The sequence below is a fragment of the Maylandia zebra genome, linkage group LG22 (genome assembly GCF_041146795.1).
Source record: "Maylandia zebra isolate NMK-2024a linkage group LG22, Mzebra_GT3a, whole genome shotgun sequence".
Classification (NCBI taxonomy): Eukaryota; Metazoa; Chordata; class Actinopteri; order Cichliformes; family Cichlidae; genus Maylandia; species Maylandia zebra.
In genome coordinates, this window is record NC_135187.1 from 36347263 (window position 1) to 36367901 (window position 20639).

General features: G+C 39.8%; 1 protein-coding gene across 2 annotated transcripts in view; it reads right to left on the reverse strand.

The window, feature by feature from the left end:
- The window catches only part of LOC101467506 (retinoic acid receptor beta), a 278325-nt gene that overhangs the window by 103496 nt on the left and 154190 nt on the right, over positions 1 to 20639 (reverse strand). For both annotated transcript variants that reach the window (XM_012921767.2, XM_004561009.2), the window contains one exon: positions 16578 to 16726. In XM_012921767.2, the coding sequence (XP_012777221.2) occupies positions 16578 to 16726 (149 nt within the window). The remainder of the gene's footprint in view (positions 1 to 16577; positions 16727 to 20639) is intronic.

Sequence of the window (20639 nt, forward strand, 5' to 3'; positions counted from 1 at the left end):
AGAAGTCAAGGTAAACCTTGACTGGATTTCAAATCAGTTACATAGAACCATTCACGATCACATCAACACCTACTGCCACTGTAAAATTAACCTGACATTACAAGTACAGTGCATCAAAGTCATTGTCTTTGTTCATCAGCCATATCAACTGAAAATACAAAACAAGAGGACAGAAAAGGTACACGAGCACAAAGACCTGCATTGTTAGTGTGGAAAACACGAAACTTAAACAGATAAGGCACAGACAAATCACCAGTCACTAACTAACACAGAAAAAGGGCACAGCCTCTGCTCTTCTATTTATCTCCACACCACACCTGCCAACCCAATCAGAGCATATTTATCCACCTGAGCATCCAAGAACTGTAATTAGACCAGGAGATACAGTAGAGACAGGAAACCGAATAAGGGTCAAATCAAAGAAAGAGCAAGAAATACAACGGGAACAGGAGCAGGAAGGAAAAAGGAGAGAAAGTTAATTGGAGTCCTCGGCAGAGGACCCGTGTGACTCACCCAGCCTGCTTTGAATAGCTGCAACAGAGAACCAGAGACTAAGCGTGAGCCATCAAAAGACAACAGAGAGAATAAAGAGGTTTCAGATCACCCGGTCCCACAGACATCCCACTGTGGCCCTACTGTTCTGGTCATTCTGGGCTTGTCTTTCGGCCTGGACCTGCCGAGGGCCCTAATAGTGATCAGAAGCCATCTTTAGGCTACCTCACTCTCAGCTGTGCTCAGTTACACATAAACACACTCTGCATAGACTCAAACTAGATTAGATTATTTGTGTACAAAGCTATTGCCGACCTGTCCAACGTACTTCTTTACAATAACAGGCCAAATCTTTTTGGTACTTTTGTTGTGGTGACAGATTTAAATTTTTCTTACTAGGTAATTCTAACTGATAATAATTTAGATTATGCCTTTACACACCTACCACTTTGATAAAACATCTTAAAGACTTTCAGATTCATCTAACCAACTAATCTATGTATTTCCAAAAAATATGTTTTTTATTTTATTTCTTAGCTTTGTCTGCCATTCGCTTCTAGTTAGGTAAAGAACAGGATAGTTTTTATTTTATTTTGTTCTTTTAGTTATTAATTTATATAAAAAAATATCTCTCCTAATGAGAATCTACCCACAAAGTGTACACTAACCAAAGCAACCAAAGATCTAATTCCTGTCTGAGCTCAATAGACTTATTTGAGACATTTTAGTATTTTAGTATGAAAATTATTGACTATCGTAGGTTTAACATTCTGCCACATTAATATTGATATGAACGCAAAATAATGACCAAACTCAATTATGTGACACCAGGACACATGTAACTTTAGCAAATATAGACATTATGGTAACACTTTCTATTACTGCTCAGTAATAAAGGGGTAATAGTACAGTAACAAGGGGAAAACAGGAGCGTAATAATGTGGTAAAGTTATCACTATGCAATTACCAAAGTAATAACCACCATATCCAAGTAATATCAAAGATGCTGTGAAAGCTACAGTCCTATACATATGAATCTAATGTATTCATATGTATTACTGTAGGTCTGTGGGTTTAATCACCGTTAAAACCTTTACTTGGACAAAGTTAGCAGGAATCATCTTTGAAACTTTGTAGCAGCTCCAGCATTGTTTGTTTTACACAGAGAAACACAAAGAAACGAAGTGTACTAGACCATACCATTTCAAGGCTATTATAATATTTTTCATATTTAAAATGAAATTATATAAAATACTGTATTAATTCATTAATACAGAAAAATGTTTACCTTGAAAATATATTTGAATATGGAATGAAAGTACAATCAAATGGTTTAGGTTCTTTTCTTGACAGATGTTGTTTGCAAACCAAAGCGCAGTTAATTTTGAAAGACTTGTGTTTTTTGGTCAGTTCCACTAAACGCTGTAAATTTGATTTAATTTTCTGATAAGGATGCAATTACACCTTGAAATCAGTTAGCTTCTGTATTAATAGTAACAAGTATTTATTATAAGAGAATGGATGGATGGATGGATGGATGGATGATGGATGGATGGATGCATTATTATTGTGCTGCCCATTAAAAGGAATTAGAAACGGACCTGCATTTTATATATTTTTCATTCTTACTGGTCACTGAGAGAAGGACCCATATTCACACATAAATACACACAGAATATTCTACATACTATCTATAACCACTTTATCCAGCTCACATACCCACCAATGGCCATAATCACCAATTAACCGAACTATGTACTATGTACTATGGGAGAAAGTTGGAAGACCTAAAAAAAACTTCACTTCAGGATATGTCCATGCATACTTCATTATTTTACTGATATATCCTGTTATAAATATGTTAACCAGCAGCAGTTCATTTCTTTCACAGTGTGTTTGCTGTTGTAGACTGGTCACATATAAGGAGGATTGCTGTTTCTTTCTTTGTTTTATAGAACTTGTTAGCTTGAAGCTGACCTGATGTCATTATGTTGTTACCAGAATAAATGTCTCAGCCTGTGTGTGTACTCACACAGTGCCAGAGATCGAGCAGACAAGAAGTGAGCTGCACTAAGGAGAGGAGAGATAAATCATGCGGTCTTGTAAAAATGTAAATGTTTATTACACTTAAATGTTTGAGGTCAGGTTTGGGTTTTTCCCCCCTTAACAATAAACACCTTCTTTTATAAACTGCATTTTGTGTCTACTTGTGTTTGTCTAATATTTACATTTGTTTGATGATCTAAAATATTTAAGTGTGACAAAAAAAGGGACAAACATTTTTTCACACCACTGCATCTATTTCCTGTCACAGCTCTGACATTTTGACCTTCTCCATTTTATTTCTTCCTCTCTATTACTGCCTGGGCTTATTGTATGTTATACAACGTTGACAAATCACATTATGGAGTGTGTGTTAGCGCAGAGTGAGAGAGACTGTAAGAGAGAGATTATGGTGACAGGCAGAGAAAGGCCCGAGCAGATTCATGTCCTCTTTTGGCTCTGCAGTAAACTATTGACACAACTGACCTCTTCATCTCCATTCTGCTACAGAAGCTGACTGCAGGGAGTAAATAATGATATAAAGAGGAAATTGGAAGAAGAGGCTGCAGTGCAGAGCAGTCATAATAAGAAAGGAGTACTTCAGAACACATGGGATCCCAAGTGTCTGATGAATTCAAAGACACCTCACCAATCAAAGTGAAAAAGTGATGCAGCAGGCTAGTCTGTTTTGCAATATCAGGACGTGATCCTGATGAGATGACAGATGTTATCGTGGGACACACCCACATCTGGCCCAGGATATCACTGAGCTCCTGGCAGCGTCAGTTGGACTAAAACATGATGTCCCAGAGATGTTCTATTGGATTTAGGTCAGGCAAGTGTGGGTCAAATATCCTTCATCCTCCGGGAAGTGCCTGCATACTCTAGCCCAGGGGTCGGCAACCCTGGGCACGCGTGCCACAGTTGGCACGCGAAGGGTTAACTGATGGCACGACCATAGCTGGACTGGCCATCGATGGTGATCTTTCATTTTTATGGGCCGATGATGATTTTTTTTTTTTAGTAACGATTTAATAAACAATGAAAGATGTTGGACTGGCCAGATGCTGGCAGATGTGTAAGAATAACTCAGTTGTTTGGTGTCGGATATGGCGGAGCTGGGGTGGTCCAAGTGTCAGGTGAACTGAACTTCAGGTAAGAAGTTATGACCTGCAGTCTATCTGGGTCAGATATACTACTGATATTAGATATTAGATATTACTAGCTAGCATGATGGAGTTTATATACAGCTGGGTGGGTGCTATGATTTTACTGATAGTGAACTTTATTTAATTCATAAGGTTAGTTAGTAGAGTTTCCAACCGTCCCGTAAAAAATGGAGTCGTCCCGTATTCAGAGAAAATGTCACGCGATTCCTATTGAGCTGAAAAGGAACACAGTTTGTCCCGGACTTCAGCTACGATGAAAAAAGATACAAAGCTGGATTTATTCTGCACCTTTACGCTGTCAGCTGCCTCTTCATCTCTAATTCAGTCATGAAAACTGATCAGTGATCAGCTGATTGGCTCTCTTGTTTGTTTATCACTCACTTTGCGCCGAAAGAGGAAACCAGCGGATGTCGCGCTAAACAACAGCAGCACGTTTAAGCTCGATCAGCTGTTGTTAGAATTTATTTAATATTAATTTCTAGTATCAGCTGATGTTTGCTGGAGCCACAGCTGTAAAGCTGCTGGTCATGATGTCGGTTTGAATATGTGGTGAGAGGGAAACATGAAGATGAAACCAGGAGATGTCCTTACTGAATCATCAGAGCTGTGATGGAGAAACAGGTTTACCTTTTAGGTGACAGGAATGAGTTGAAGTTATGAACTGTTTCTGAGAGACAAATAACACCAGGATCCTTTTCTAAGTAGCTGACAGCTGGTAACTGTGCAGGGGCGGGGCACAAAGAAATACTTTTCTCTCTGATTCTCATTTAAAATTTCTCGCTTTTATTAAATAATTATCTGAATCTTACAACCAAAGTTTTTATCTGATGTAAAATGTATAGAAATCATACATATACCAACAAGACTGTACATCACTGTCACAGCAGCGTTTGTTTTCATTCAAAGGCTTTATGGCTTTTCCTATAAATACCTGGTGGGCCGGTCTCTAGTCAAAATGCCCATTTATGTCTCAGTCCAGCCCTGGACACGACACGCAGTGAATTAATCTGAGCAGGTGCATTAAAAAGCAAATGGCCGGGCCAGCGGAGCACATCGCAAATTAGCTCGCATAGACACATTAGTTGTACCACTTCTTAATGATGGGATCTTAGCTAACAACCCCAAACTACCAGATTCAACTTGTAATTGGCTAAAAATCACTTAGCCTACCGGTGAGAGGGACGTTGCTAGCTGTCAGTTTTTTCAAACGATGTTGAAATTTCCACAGTCCGACCCTTCAAATGCTTCAGCAGCTGTCCACTCAGCACAGCAGCTGTTAATATAGATCGTAATTAAATTTATTGCTAATGCAATTATATGGCACATTGACTTCTGAGGAAATTTTAGATGGCACTCGTCATCAAAAAGGTTGCCTACCCCTGCTCTAGCCACATAAGGAACCCGCCGGTCTAAGGTCTGACAGTGGGTCAAAGATTATAATAATAATAATAATGTATATTTTATTGATCCCTGTGGGGAAATTACTCTCTCTGCATTTGACCCATTCACTCAGTGAAGCAGTGGGTAGTCAGGGTCCTGTTGCCTAGCCTGTAGAGGTCTTTGTTTCCATCCATGGATATGCCTCCCCAGGCCATCACTAACCCGCCACCAAACCAATCACTGCGAACGATGTTACAGGTAACATAACCCTTTCACGTCTGCCATGTGTACTCAGCCGGTGTTGGACCTGGTGCTTTATTGGGCACTACGGTCCCAGATAATAAGCACAGGACCCACTAGAGGATGTCAGGCCCTCAGCCACGCTCATGGAGTATATTTCTGATTGCTTGGTCAGAGACATTTACACAAGTGGCTTACTGGTGGTTATTCTATCACCTCAAGCTACTAGTAGTAACCCTGACCTTGACCAAATGCAAAGCTAGTGAAAAAAACAGACAGAAAAGGAAAGTGTGTCAGTGGTCTCCAGCTGTAAAGCCATTCCTGTTTGTCTCATTGTTGTTCCCCTAGTGCACCTGTTATTTTCATTAACCCCAAAGCAAACACAACTGATTAGCAGTGTACAGTTAACTAATAAGCAGATTTAAGAGTGTTGATTCGAAATCGGTAAAGAAATACACGGATGCAGTATTGTTACCACATTTATATACATGTATCCATCCATCCATCACTCCTGTTTATGTGTTTGTTAGTCAGCAGGATATCTAAAACCACAAATATGGATTGGTTATTCTGAAGCATTTTTCTCCTCAAAGCACTTACACAACATGCTTCATTCACCCATTGACACAAACACTTTTTTGCACCTAGGTGTTGCCTATCTGACATTTAAACTCCAGTGAACAAATCGGAGAGCAGCCTGGGATTCAGTATCTTGGCCAAGGATACTCTGAGCATGGAGCAGCCAGGGTTCAAAGCACCAGTCTTAGATAAACTACTGCACTTCCTGAGCTACAGCCACCCCAATATGCAAAACACCCTCTGAAAAGAGCAGGGTTTTGTGTCACTCACAGTACCTCAGATATACGTTTACAACACAAATAAATGTTTCATAGTACTGTGCAACAGTGGTCGCGGGCAATAATTCTACATTTTTCTTTGAACTTCTTTTTCATTTATTTTCAGTCCAGTGTTTACCTGACCATTTGTTGAACCACTGAACACTGACATATGAATTATTTAATGGATGGATGGATGGATAAAAGAACACACTTGACTTAATGGCAGAAAAAAACAATTTGTTGTTGCAAAAACATATATTTTGTTCCCATTTCTTTAGCTGAATGTATGAAAATCCCAAAGATAAGACAGTTTAATGGGAATACAATTGTATTTTTGCAATAACAAGATATGTCCCAAAAGAGATATTAGCCAAAAACTTGCCATATATTAGCACGGCATGAAGTGTGTCTTAAAGAAAATTGAGGAAACTGGAAAAGGGGAAGACAACAGAATGCCTAGAAAAAACTCTAATGCAGATAAGTAGCATTTGAAAATCATGTCTTCAAGAAGCAGGAAAAAATGCAGCATCGACCCATCACAAGACCTGGGAAATGCATCTCTCATTGTTTGCCATGGCATCAGCAGCAGTGTTTTCAGTGGAAAGCTGGCTGTCAAGAAGCCATTTGAGGGAAAATAGGAGAAAAAGGCTGAGGTATGCCAAAATAGATTCAAACTGTAGCATCCAAAGACGACCTCTGGAGTGTCCTCCATAAAGACTGAAGAAATATTCTTCAAGACCACGTAAAGAAATTAAAAGACAGATTGATTTTGATCATCCCAGCTCATACCTGACGCCCTGATAAGGATAAGTGGAAGAGTATGGATGGATGGATGAATGTGAACACCTGTTATACTTACGAAAGAATACGATTTTAGGCGTCAGCCTGGAGGGTTTCCTGGGTTTTGCCACGCTGGCATGTCAGTCAGCATACATCCAGTAAAATCGATAGTAAGCTGAGTCCTAACTTTGAACCTAAAAATCTAAAATAGCTGTGGGTGAGGTTCTTCCCTTCTGTGGATTTGAAGGTGAAACACAGAGCAGAGAGAGTTCATAAAGAGATGAGGTTAAGGTCTCTCGCTTGTCAAACCAGTTCCATCAAACATCCTATTGTGTCGACGCTCCAGAACCCAACAAACAGAAGGGACGGGGTGAGCAGTGTAACGACTCAAAGTTTTGTCTTCATTCACGGTCCAGTCATTGATGACTTTGTTCAGTGGTGTGAGGAGTCTTATCTCCAGCTGAACATATCTAAAACAAAAGATATGGTTGTTGATTTTAGGAAACAACACAATGGGCACGGAGTCACTTTAATTAAAGGTCAGAAAATAGAGCAAGTACAATCATATAAATATCTTGGGACCATAATAAATGAAAAACTGAACTTTGATCAAAATTGCAAATCAGTTTGTACAAAGGGTCACCAGCACCTTTATTGTCTTAGGAAACTTGTTCATTTCCACATTGACCAAAAAATGTTAACTTTGTTTTATCGTTCTTTTATTGAGTCTGTTTTATCCTTTTGTTTGGTGGCATGGTTCGGTCAGACCTCTGTCACAGAGAAAAACTCTCTAAATCAGATAGTGAGATGGTCCAGTCGTCTGATAGGTGAGCCACAGTCTTGTTTAGCCTCCCTGTACTCTGAGCAGGTACAGAGGATGGCTTTATCAATCCTTAAAAATGGTTCCCATCCTCTAAGGGGTGAATTTCAGCTTCTTCCCTCAGGACGGAGGTTTCTATTTCCGAGATGCAGGACAAAGCGTTATAAAAACAGCTTTGTCCCCGTTGCTGTCACTGAATTAAATAAGAACTGTTTTTGATTCGAAATATTAAAATTACTATATATGTGCCACAGTGAGCTTTATATATTTACTAGGTATGTGTGTTTTTAAAGGGATGCCAAATGCTGTCATTTTTCTGTAAAGCAAATTTACCTTGCCTTTGGGTATAAATAAAGTTACCTTGACCTTGACCTTCATCCCCAAACACCTGTCAGCACTCATGACGCATTTACAAGTTCAACCCATCTTTCTTTATGGCGAACTGAGAATACATCCGGTCTGATTTAACTGTTGTGTTCACTGGTCATATTTGTGTCTTAGGATTTATTTATCTAGGCTTTGATTCTTACAATTAATACAATGAAAGTCAAGATAACATTTCATGAAAAATACATATTTGACATTTGAACTAATATTAATAACTATATATTATTAATATTAATAAAATTTGAACTAATATCCACAATGAAGACTATGTTAAATCATGAGACTCTCCATAAATGCATGTGCCACCAGGACACCCAGGTCCACAACTGTGTAATTGTTTCATCTGATCTGCAGCCGTATGTTCTGGACACTCAGGTGAAGAGACGAGCCGAGCTATCACCTGATCACCACCTGGTGATAAGTTGGATCAGGTGGCAGCGGAGGATGCTGGACAGACCTGGCAAACCTTCAGTAAATGTATTGTGAAGGTGAGCTGAGGGCGCCTGACAGAGGCCCCAGTTCGTGAGATCTTTAACTCCCACCTCAGGCAGAACTTCAAGAGCATTCCAAGGAACGTTAGGGAAAACTGAGTAGGAAAGGGTGGAAGAACTGTTTTACTACACTGAGTGTGCAAAGAACAACATTTTGCTAGCTCAACACTGTATGAAAATATAAAAAAGTTAAACATATTAAATAGAGACAGAATAAAAGCACCCACCACTAAGGGATGGTTCAGGATCACCTGAAGGTTTAATGCCTCTAAAGTAGAGAGGGTGTCTTTCTCCCAAATCTAAACTAGGAGATTGCTCTACAGCAGAGGGGGCTGATAGCTTAAAGCTCTGCCTCCCATTCTACTTTTGAAAACTCTAAATATTCTCTTCATATGTAAATATGAATGTTCCATTTGCCAGAACTGAACTGGGAAAGAGGGCTTTTACTTATGCTGCCCCTTTCACATGGAACATGATGCAAAAAGACTGGAAGATAGCAGATCTTATTTCATTAAATGCTTTTAAGTCCAGATTGAGAGAGCCAGAGAAAAATGTTTTTAAAATGTAATTGTTATTTATAATATGTATGTAACTTTGTAATTTCAACGTGTTGTCGCCTCTTGGCCAGGACTCCCTTGCAAAAGAGGTTTTTAATCTCAATGGGACTTTTCCTGGTTAAATAAAGGTTAATAATAATAATAATAGTTCTTTAACTACTTCAACAGAAACTGTTGTTTTCCTATGTGACACGGTAATTACAACATGTGTTGCACCTATTTCCTTTTCTGTGACCATCCTTTAAAGATTCTTGTTCCATGAAAAGGACGTGGTACTTGATTATAAATAAAAGGGCTCACATTTCTAAACATAAGGGTTTGCATGTAAAGGAAAACTGACAGTCGGCACTTTAACACTCTTGGAAAGTTGTAGATATTTCACCTTCAGTTTCAGAAGGACATGTCCCTTCTCAGCAGGGAGTGTAAGGAGTGACTGAATGTGACTTTGGGTCAATACAGAAGACATTGTCATCTTTTGCATATGCATGTGCTTCTGGAAGCCCATATGCCTGCACCCGATTTTAACAATTCAAATCAGCTCTGCTAACACAGTAGCCCTGCCATGACAGAGCAACACACTGACTCAGTTATAACACAATCACACACTGCAAGAAGGACAACCACCATCTATTAACGTTGTTTTCCCACACATGTTCATTGGTCTGGTGTTAAAATGTAGTGTAAAAGTTTTAACAACGAATTAACTGACACCTGTTATTAGAAATATTCTCAAACTATAACTTGCAGTTACGTAAACTACGAAATAATCAGTATGATTAAAAATCTAGACATCAGAAGTTCTAACATATAACATGAAGATCGTTCCTGCCCTGTTCTTCCTGTTCTCCTTGTGTAGTTGCCTCCTACTGTTTCTACCACACTGTGCTTAGAGACACAGCAAACCTTGCAACTGTAGCTATGGACTTCCTGATTGAACTGGACTACATGCGTGACTTTAATGGACTGCTTGTACCATCTCATGTTACCAATATCACCAAGGACATTTGCAACCATTTGTTTTAATAAACAGTGCATTCCCCTCTGACCTCTGGCATGCACAAGTCATTTCCGCCCAGAAAACTGCTACTCACTGCATATTTTTCTTTTTTCTGACCAATCTCTATAAACCTTAGAGATGGGTGTGCAGCCTATCCTGCACCAACAACCTTTTCTGTCCACTGAACATTAGTCTGAGAGTAACACTGAAACATGTGCACATACATGACATCAACAGTGAACAGGTGTCAAATGAAGATATTGTCTTAGCTGAGGACCTAAGCTGCTTCAGGTTTTAATACTGGATCTTTTTCCTGCATGGCTGAGATGGTTTGGACATGTGTGGAGAAGGGACGGTGGATGTGTTAGAAAATGATGTTGAATATGGAGCTGCCAGGTAAGAGGAAAAGAGGAAGATCACAGACAACATTAAGAAATGTGGTGTCTGATCTGGTGGGACAAGCACCCCAATGCAGCAAGTCTGGATCGGCTCTTGTTTTGAACTAACCCTAATCTGACCCTATGAGTATTACCCAGCAGGTAATGCAGAGTTAATAGAGCCAATGGATGGGTGAGGGGACTCGCCCAGTTCTAATTATCTCTCTCTCACAGGTGTCTACCCAGCCTGCTCTAATAAAAGCCGGGAACCTGAGTAGCCTTGCAAGCCCAGTATCTATCACCCACACCTGTTTCCGTAGCTCCCCCCTAGATCGGGGCACCTGGTAATAACTGGGTTAAAGTTAGGGGCCTGGCCAATCGGCCCCAGGCCTCTGTTCATTTTAATGGGCTAGAGTAACCTGGACCAGCTATTCACACTAAAATGGATTAATACTCTGTTGTTACCTTTAATGTTTCACAAAGGGTTAAAAAGTAAATGTCCACAATTTAGACTTTAACTGTAAGAAATTTAGTAGGAGCAAAGCAAAAACAGAATGCAATAAAATTCTGTTTTTGTACTACTACTACAACTAATAATAATAATAATTCTAACAAAAATCAATTCACCTAAAATATACTTTGTAATCTTTGGAAGGAGAAAGGAGAAGGAGAGCATGTACAGGGCTGTTGTGACAATTTCAACACAATTCAACTTTATTTACATAGCACCAAAATCAAAAGGAAAGTTGCCTCAATGGGTTTTATATTGTAAAGTAAAGACCCTACAGCAACAGAGAGAAACCCCAACAGTCAAAAGACTCCCTTTGTGTAAGCACCTGGTGACAATGGGAAGGAAAAACTCTCTTTTAACAGGAAAAAATTTCCAGGAGAACCAGCCTCAGGGATGGGTGGCCATCTGGCCCAACCAATTTTCAAGTGAGGGTAGGAAGACAAGGCCAAACACACACTGTGGAAGAGGGTCAGCGATTAATAAGATCAAGTAAATAAATTCAGAATGGTGTATACTAGCGGTGCAACGGATCAAAAATCTCACGGTTCGGATCGGATCACGGTTTTAAGTCACGGATCGGATCAATTTTCAGATCCTTAAAAATAGAAAAAAAAGACAAAATTTCAACTTGCCATTTACTTATTTAAGTATTTTTTTGCCTATTAAAAAACATTTAACTGAAGACTCATTCCACACACTTATATAAAAACAAATTAAGGTGCAATATGGACATTATGGACCATGTTGGGCAGCCTCTGCATCCTCTGCACACGGCCATAAACAAGAGGAGTCTGTTCAGTGACAGGTTGCTTCGCCCAAAGTCAAGGACCAGCAGACTTAAAAAGTCCCACACGCCATCAAACTGTTTAACTCCTCTCTGGAGGGGAGAGGGAGGGGAAACAGGGACAAAGGAGGGGGAACAAGTAGCTGTAGTGCCTCTTCACTGTGCAATAGTTTTTGTTAATATCCAAAGGTGTAATAGACTCACAATACTTGAAATGTGCCGTTCCCTTGTATTCTTATTCCTATTTATTCTATTTATCCCTTTTGTATTCTCTGTATTTATAAATGCATATTTGGTATATTTCTGCTCACATTCTGTAACTTCTGTCGGTGCTGTGCTACTGGAAACTGAATTTCCTGGAGGAACCCACGCGAGGGATAAATAAAGTTTCATCTAATCTAATGTAATCTATAGGGCAGTGCAGGGCTTTGTATCTACCACTCCGCTGTGATATAACGAGCGGTCACGGTCACGTGGCTTTCCGTTGCCCTGGAGGTCGTAGTTGGGCAACAGAAGATGCCTGGGACAGTTCAGCCATAACTTTAAACTTCTCCTGCTCATACATGCTTGGAACGATCTTGTCACTGAAGCGGACGCGCAACGAGATATCATAGCGTGGCTCAAGCACGTTCATCATAGTTTAAACCCCTTGTTTTTCACAACAGAATACGGCCTCCCATCTGCAGCTAAACACCCAGTAGCTTCTGTAATAGCTTTAGCCCGGTCGGACTGGGCACCAAAGGGCTGCTTAAATGCCGCAAACTCCTCTGCTCCTCCACTTGGACCTCTAGCGCTGACCATAGCTATCGCTTGACAGACCCACCACGCCACCATACAGATACTTTTTTTCTTTTTCTTCGGATCACGTGCGTGCCGAACCGTGGAGTTGATCCGATATCGGTTCGGATATCGGATCAACCATGATCCGTTGCACCACTAGTGTATACACAATACATGGTGAATGAAAAAGGTGTGCGAAGAAATACTCAGTGGATTATGGGAAGTGCCCAGCAGCCTAAGTCTATTGCAGCATAGCTAAGGGAGGATTCAGGGTCACCTGATCCAGCACTAACTATATGCTTTATCAAAAAGAAAAGTTTGAAGCCCAATCTTAAAAGTAGAGATAGTGTCTGTTTCCCAGATTTCATAGAAGACTTTTAAAAGTTTACTCAAACATTTCTCCACCGGGCCTACACACAGAATCTCCCACTGTCTGCTTTTGACTGTATCTGTGGCTCTAACTGGCACATTCACTGAGCAGTAAAACATCTTCTTTGTTGGCCTGAAGCCTGCAGCTGTACTGCATGCTTGTTGCACCAGCCTATAAGAGGGGGCTTGCCCCATGCACTGCAGGGAAAAAAGCTTTTGTCACTGAGACAGAAAGATTCATTGTAACAAATAGAATACAAAAACCCCCCAAAACATGCGGCCATGATTTTAACATCTTTAACATCAGAGTTAGTAACACTGTGAAAAAGGATATGCTCCATTCCTGATTTTCTTTTCTTTTGTTTCTTCTTGTTTTCCATACTTCTTGTGTGATGCCGCACTTAATGTGAGCTTTCCTTAAATCAAGGTCACAGCAAGAAGGTCAGAGGTCATGACAGATCTTTATGATGAGACATAGATGTAATAGGAGCCTACACAGCACTTAGTTTGACCCAGAGCATTATCATTCCCAGCGTGTAACCGACGATTTCTCACTGTCGTCGGTATGTTACACATTGGGATGAGGACATGTTGGATCACCGCCTCTCTAAGTCCAAAAATCCTTCTCATACCACTGCTTCAGTTACAAAGAGAGGAGGGGGAGAGGTCATCACGTAGTTGGACTGCATGGAAAGGAAAACTGCAGAACTTGACAAGAAATAGTACAGCCCACCTTCAACAAATACATGTGGATTCCTCAGAAAATATTATTATATTACTCTGTTACTGCTCCTACTAACAGTACTGTACACCAATCCATTAAAAACGTTAAAGAAGCACACCAAACTCCACACAGGCCTACTGAATATTGTTTGTATACGTGTCTATCTGCATGCAGGTGTGAGCAGTTGCCTAGCAACAGATATGAAACTGCTGCCAGAGCCGATGTTGGGAGGAGTTTCTAAAAGTAGAACAGTGGCAGACAGAGACGGGGCACGAATACACTTGTGTAACAAAGGAGTGGTAGACTCAAATTAGGAAAACAATCAGATTTTCTCACTTAACATCTTTTTATTCCTGCAGATATATAAAAAAATTACTTCATGGCGTTTAAGGCTTTGAAAACCAACATAAACAAAACTAAAAATCTATACACTACAGAAATTATTTTTTTCACACATTTGTTAAATCACAAATTAACTTTGATTAACCACATAGGTCCTGTCCAAATTCACGGGCTGCATCCTCCTGAGGAACCGGCCTTCGCGGTCTACGTGGGCCGGATCCTCAGAAGGTCGGGTCACCGCTGTCTCGGTGGAGTTTAATAAACTCGGCCGTCTGCTCCGTGCTATCTAAAATATAACAGGACACTGGAGTAAATTCTCGAGCATCTCATACTTCTGTTTAATCAGTAGTCTATTTGAAGTTTAGTCAGCTGTGTGAAAACCAAGGAGGAACCCACCCGATGTATTAATAAAGTTTTATTTTATCTAATCTAATCTAATAACTTTAATCTCAGCCAAACCAATTTACTCACGAACAAATAAAACACTGAAAAATCAAATAAATAAAATATATAAAATAAAATATACAGAGTGAGACATGTGCAAAACAGTGGCGTTACTGTACAGTATGGAGTGCATAAAAAGCCCAACAATAACATTTTTAGGTTGTCTAAGTGACTTATATATTACGTTTAACCTGACTAGCAAAACTCCGCGGTGATCTGAAAATGATGTGCTGGGAGTTGTGCCGTTCTCGGCGGCTTCAGTGACCCTCGAGCTCTTGGCTAGCTATCGAGCTGGTGGGTAACAGACGTCTCCGAAAACGTCGGCACACTTTTGCAAATATGGGATATCTTGATAAACCGAGCAGATATTTGATGTTTACACAGCTACTTTCTCACCTGAAAATATTTTAAAAGTTTATTTTGTGACCCAGAAAGATTAGTATGAGTAATTTTAAAACTTAGTAGCGGACGCCATTGCCGGAAACTTTTTTTTGTCTGGGCCGCACTATGAATTCTGGGATATGGTGGGCCACAAAGGACACACCCGACCCATCCTTCAAATTCGGGGAAATGAAGGATGCATTTGTCGGCTGCATTCGGAGGAGTCTACGACTTTGGACAGCCTTCGGCGCGTCGCTGTGACGTAATCGGTCTACAAATGCGTCCTCAGGAGGAAGCAGCCCATGAATTTGGACGCGACCATAATTTGGAAACACCCAGGCCTGACCTGTTGAATCAAGGAATACATTCAGACAAAGTCAGGTGGTTCCCTCAAAAAGCACAAAAAGCAAAACACATCCCGCTATGATCTAAAGAAACGAAAGAACAGAGGAGAAACAAAGTCACTGACATCTGGAATGCCATTTAGAAGGTTTGGGGATTCGAGCGAACCAGCATGATAGTTATTATCTGACAATGGAGAAAATGTGGAATAGTGTTGAATCTTCCCAGGAGTCGTTGTCCTAAAGACAAAGAGCTCAAATAGCAAATCAACAGCTCCTCCAGGAGCTCACAAAAGAACCAAAACAACATCCAAGGGCCTCAGTCTCAGTTAAGCAGTCACAGTCATCATTCACGATTCAGCAAGAAGAAAGAGACTGGGATATTGACAGAATTCCAAGGTGAAAACCATTGCTGTCGCACATTTGAATCAAGAAAAAAAATCTTGATAATCTCTAAGACGTTTGGGAAAATTGTCTGTGGACTGAAAAGACAACAGCAGCTTTTTGGAAGTTTGAATCCCATTCTATCAGGAATAAAATGACCATAGCATATCATAAAAGAACATTACACTAAGAGTCAAACATGGTGGTGGTAGCATGATGATTTGGGACAGGGCCTAAACAACTAGCCATAAGTGATGGAACCATGAATTCTGCTCTCTACCAGAAACTCCTCAAAGACTTACGCGTGCTTGGGTTATACAGCAGGAGCATGAACACATCACACCAGCAAATCCACCTCTTAAAGGCTTTGGAGTTGCCTAGACATGACCTTAAACAAGTTGTATTGAAAACCCTCAAATGTGGCAGAAATAAAACAATGTCCAGTTACTGCAAATGCTTGACTGCAGTTCGTGCTGCCAAGAGTGGCACAATCACTTAAGGGACCATTGCTTTTTCACATAGGGCCAGGTAGTCCTGGGTAGTTTTTTTCACTTAACAAAAAAATCATTGCATTTTTTATTTACTCAGGTTATCTTTGTCTATCATGAAACTTTGTTTGATGATCTGAAACAAATGTGCACAAAGAAAAGAGAAAATAAATATTTTAATAAAAAAAATAGGAAGGGGGCAAATACTTTCTTTTCATAGCACTGTATCATTGTCTCTCAGTCTTGCTGTTACTTACGAGGCAACATGGCACCCACAATGGAAAAAATAGGTTTAAAAGTTAACAATTAAGAAACAAAAATTCCATCACAAGGTTCTCAGAAGGCAAAAACAAAGGCAATTGTGTGTAATCCTCTTCAGCAAAAACAACCCTGGTCTCAGCATGGCAGAGAAACAAAAAAGCTCATTACTTTGTGTGACAAAGTACAAGAGTCCTACCTTGCAGCCCTCGCAGGCACTGACACCATAGTGGTATCCAGAGGATTTGTCCTGGCAGACGAAGCAGGGCTTGTACACCCTAGGAGGGGGTGGTGGGGATGGTGGGCTGGGGACAAGTTCCTCAGAACTGGTGCTCTGTGTTTCGATGGCTGCAGGGATTGCAAACAAAAAGAAGGAGATGAAGAAGGTTGTTCTGCTAAAATAACTAAAATAATTGAACAATTTGGAACTAGAAAAGAACTTTAAATTTTAACCTACAGGAAACTAAACTGGTCTCACTACAATTAGGTTCTTTGGGTACACAGAGAAAACATTAGCTACAAATTCCACATATAAACTTTTATACATCACATTCTGCTTTCGAGTATTTCTCATGATTAGTTTGTGTGTGTTGCTTGGTCAAAATGCTTAATGCATTTCCAGGGATGGTTCATTTTCATTTAAATTACCTTCTCAGCCAAGTCTTTGATCTAGAAAATATAACCATTTATCAAATTGCTTGATGAAGTATAACCAAATGAAGATATTTGAAATGATTTTGGTGATACAACTGAGTAAAAGTCACTATTGTTTTAGAATAAAAAACTAATTGTCTACTACAATAAGAAATAGGCACTGCTCGTATTTGTACTTAATTTCTTATAAGTTACTGAAGCTCATATTCATGAATATCTTTCCAACCAACGTGCGTATGTGAACAGAAACTTACTAACTGATACATGATGTTCACTGTGTACTGAAAACCAGGACTAAAACGGGTTACAAGGATTTACAACCAGAATAGTGAAAAAATAGGAAGTTCTTTTGGTTCAATCCAAGTTAAATTTCCCATTTTATTTTAGTCAAACTTGAATCCACCAAACAGACACTTGTTAACAAATTCCTCTTATTACAATTAACAAACAGCATAGGCCTTTCTTGGAAACATCCATCTAATTTACTCCAAAATATTATTTCATTTTCAGATAATTATGAAGGAGGGTCCAGTAAATTAGCTGAGCACACACAGAAAAGAGATGGCTATAAAATAAATGTTAAGCATTAATCATTAAACAGCAGTGTTTATGGGAGATGTGCATGTAACATGCAGATAAAATACCACTAACAATGCTACAAGAGAGAATTTAGCACCATCAATAAAAATGCACCAAAACCATGATGATTGTAGAGACCAAGCAGCTGTCCACACACATACACAACCTTTCTACATAGAAATGGGAAGCATTCCATCCAGCAGATAAGATTACATTCTTCTGTAGTTCATCAGGGTAAACCCAATTACCAATCTTGAGAGACCAGCTCTTATAATTACTGGACCCTTGTCCCTGTATGGAATTCCCTGGTGATTTAATCTGATCTTCCATCACACTCACCGTTTACTTACAAATTACAAGGTTATTCCAAATTATACAATTTGGGGTATTTATATTTAGCTGTACTCTTGACTATTTATATTTGGGCATTTTACTATTACTTTGTTCAGTTCAATTGCATTTTTATAGTGCCAATGTACAATGCACTTCCAACTTGGTAAGGACAGAGAGACAAGCACTGATTTTCATTTCATTGCTTCCAATGCTCCAGATGGTTTCCCTGTGAAGCTGGCAGAGAGCAGGTTAAAACATTTGCACATAAAGCAGATGTTCGTTGAGACAATCTGCTGGAGATGAGCCAGTGGTCTGACACACAAAGCCACTTGATAAAGGAGGATCAAGAAAACAGACACTTGTGCATGCTCTTATATATTTACAGTATGAGTTAAAGACCAGCCTGGGTTGGAAATTATTTAAGGAAGAATTTTGAACTTTCTATCTCCATTTTTTTGCAAAATTCGCTCATATAACCAAACCACAGATAATACATATAGATACTTGGAATAATGCATTAATGCAGTTGTCTTACATACATCATTCTACTGTGTGGCAGCATGTCTATACAAGTTATAACTAGTCATACTACGCTGAACAATTTTTTTGCTGATTTTCAGGTGGTCTATTTTGTCCAAATCTCTAGATACTTGTACTTACATGATATGAGAATATCAGACAGAATAAATTGTAATAATGTTGTCTGTTCAGCACAATGTGTGTGTCTTGTGTAACAAATCACCAGCCCATAACAGGTGCTATTGACATTATTACCAGATTTCGGTAACAAAAAATCCAAATCGCACATGCACAGAAATCTAACCATAGATGTCCATAAGTTTTGTGTATTAATAAGAAATAAAACAGGGGAAAACTATTGAACACATGAAGAAGGCAAGGTGCAAAAAGGCATGGACAGTCATGACACCAGCAGAAATCTATCAGTAATTAGAAAGCAGTCATGCAAATTAATATCAGCTGGTTCAGTCCCAACTGATGGCCAATAAAAACGTGTCATTACCAACATGTCACACAAGAAACATCTCATGATGGGTAAAAACAATGAGCTCTCTCAAGACCTTCATAACCTTATTGTTGCAAAAACTACTGATGCCACTGGCTCCTGTGAGCACTGTTGGGGCCATAATCTGGAAGTGGAAAGATCATCATTTCACCATAAACCACAATTAGATGCCCCCCGCAAGATTTTAGACAGAGGAGTATAAAGAATTATCAGAACAGTTGAAAATTGGGCCACAACCACACCTGATGCATGCAAAGTTTCTTCACGTATCTTGAAGCTGTCCCCACCAACACAAAGTATTAAATATATTTCAGTAAGCATGTTAAAGACTATTTCCCTATGTCATTTCTCATAACTTAACCCATGGACATCCATGTTTTGATTTCATTGCATCTGTGGATTGGATAGATTGTTACCAACAGCTGAGAATTTCATTTCATTTGTAACTTATAAGACTCATATGTTCAATTCGACTGCATTTTTATAGTGTAATTGAATTGAGTTGCACCCGTGGGGTTGCAGAGGGTGTCTGCCGTTTGAGACCTTGGATGAGTAGCGATAGCTGAGGCGATGAAATGGTCAAGCAAGGCGAACCTGTGAGTGTTTTGGCAAAGAAATTGATGCCGCCCAGAAATCGGAATGCAAAAGATACAAACCTAGACGTGATTGCAATGTCAAATAACGGGAAGGGAAGATTGAAGTGATTGTGGAAGAAACGGAACATGTTCCAAGTTGCTTGCGGCAAGACTATTGATTATAGCTTCTTGGGAGAGGTCGATGAGCTCTGCGATGCTAGGGTTTAGATCACGCATTTTGTGGCTGAAAATGGAGAACTAGTGTCAGAGCTGACAGCCATGCATGAGCAGATGCATGAGGGGCATGATGGAAGGGGAATTGCTTTGGCCTTTGTTGATTATGTGAGCTACAGTGAGGTTGTCTGAGTGAATGAGGATGGATCTTTTTGACCATTTGTGGCCCCACAGTAAGGCCGAGATGACCACTGGGTAGATTTCGAAAACAGCTGAGGAAGGCAGGAACCATTCCTGGATATAGTGGCAGAACTCAGGAGGCCATGCTGAAGTGAACCATCTTCTGCCATAATAACCCCCAAAGCTGGCAGAAGGGGCAGCATCTGTGTAAAGCTGAATGTCATAAAAGAAAGAAATGCCAGTCCAGTTAGCAAGGAGAAGTTGCCAGAGTCGCAGTTTGGCTTTGGAAGAGTTTTCTAGCGTGATAGTGCTGCGGAGTGATGGTTTAGATGCTGCAAGTGAAAGCAAGTGAGAGATAAAAGAGCGGTCTTGAGGAATTATCCATAGTGCAAAGTTTAAGTAAGGGAGGCTAGCTGTCGTTTGGAACATGTGGCAACGAGGAGAAAGTTTTGAAGGACAAAAGTGATTTTCAAGAGTTTTCAAGAGTTTTTCAATAGGCCCTCTTTTTTTCTGAAATTGGAACACCAAGTTCGGAGAAGACTCATGAGCTGGCGGTGACATGGAAGGGGATATGACTAGGAAATTGTCAAGAAGATGAACTAAAAATGGCAGCTTATGGTTGTAGAAAAGGAACTAACATAGAGCTTCAGAGAGTGAGTCAAACAGCTTGGGGCTGCTTTTGCAACCAAAGGTTAGCCTGACGGCGAAATAATAGACATCCCTCCACTTGACTCCGAACAGG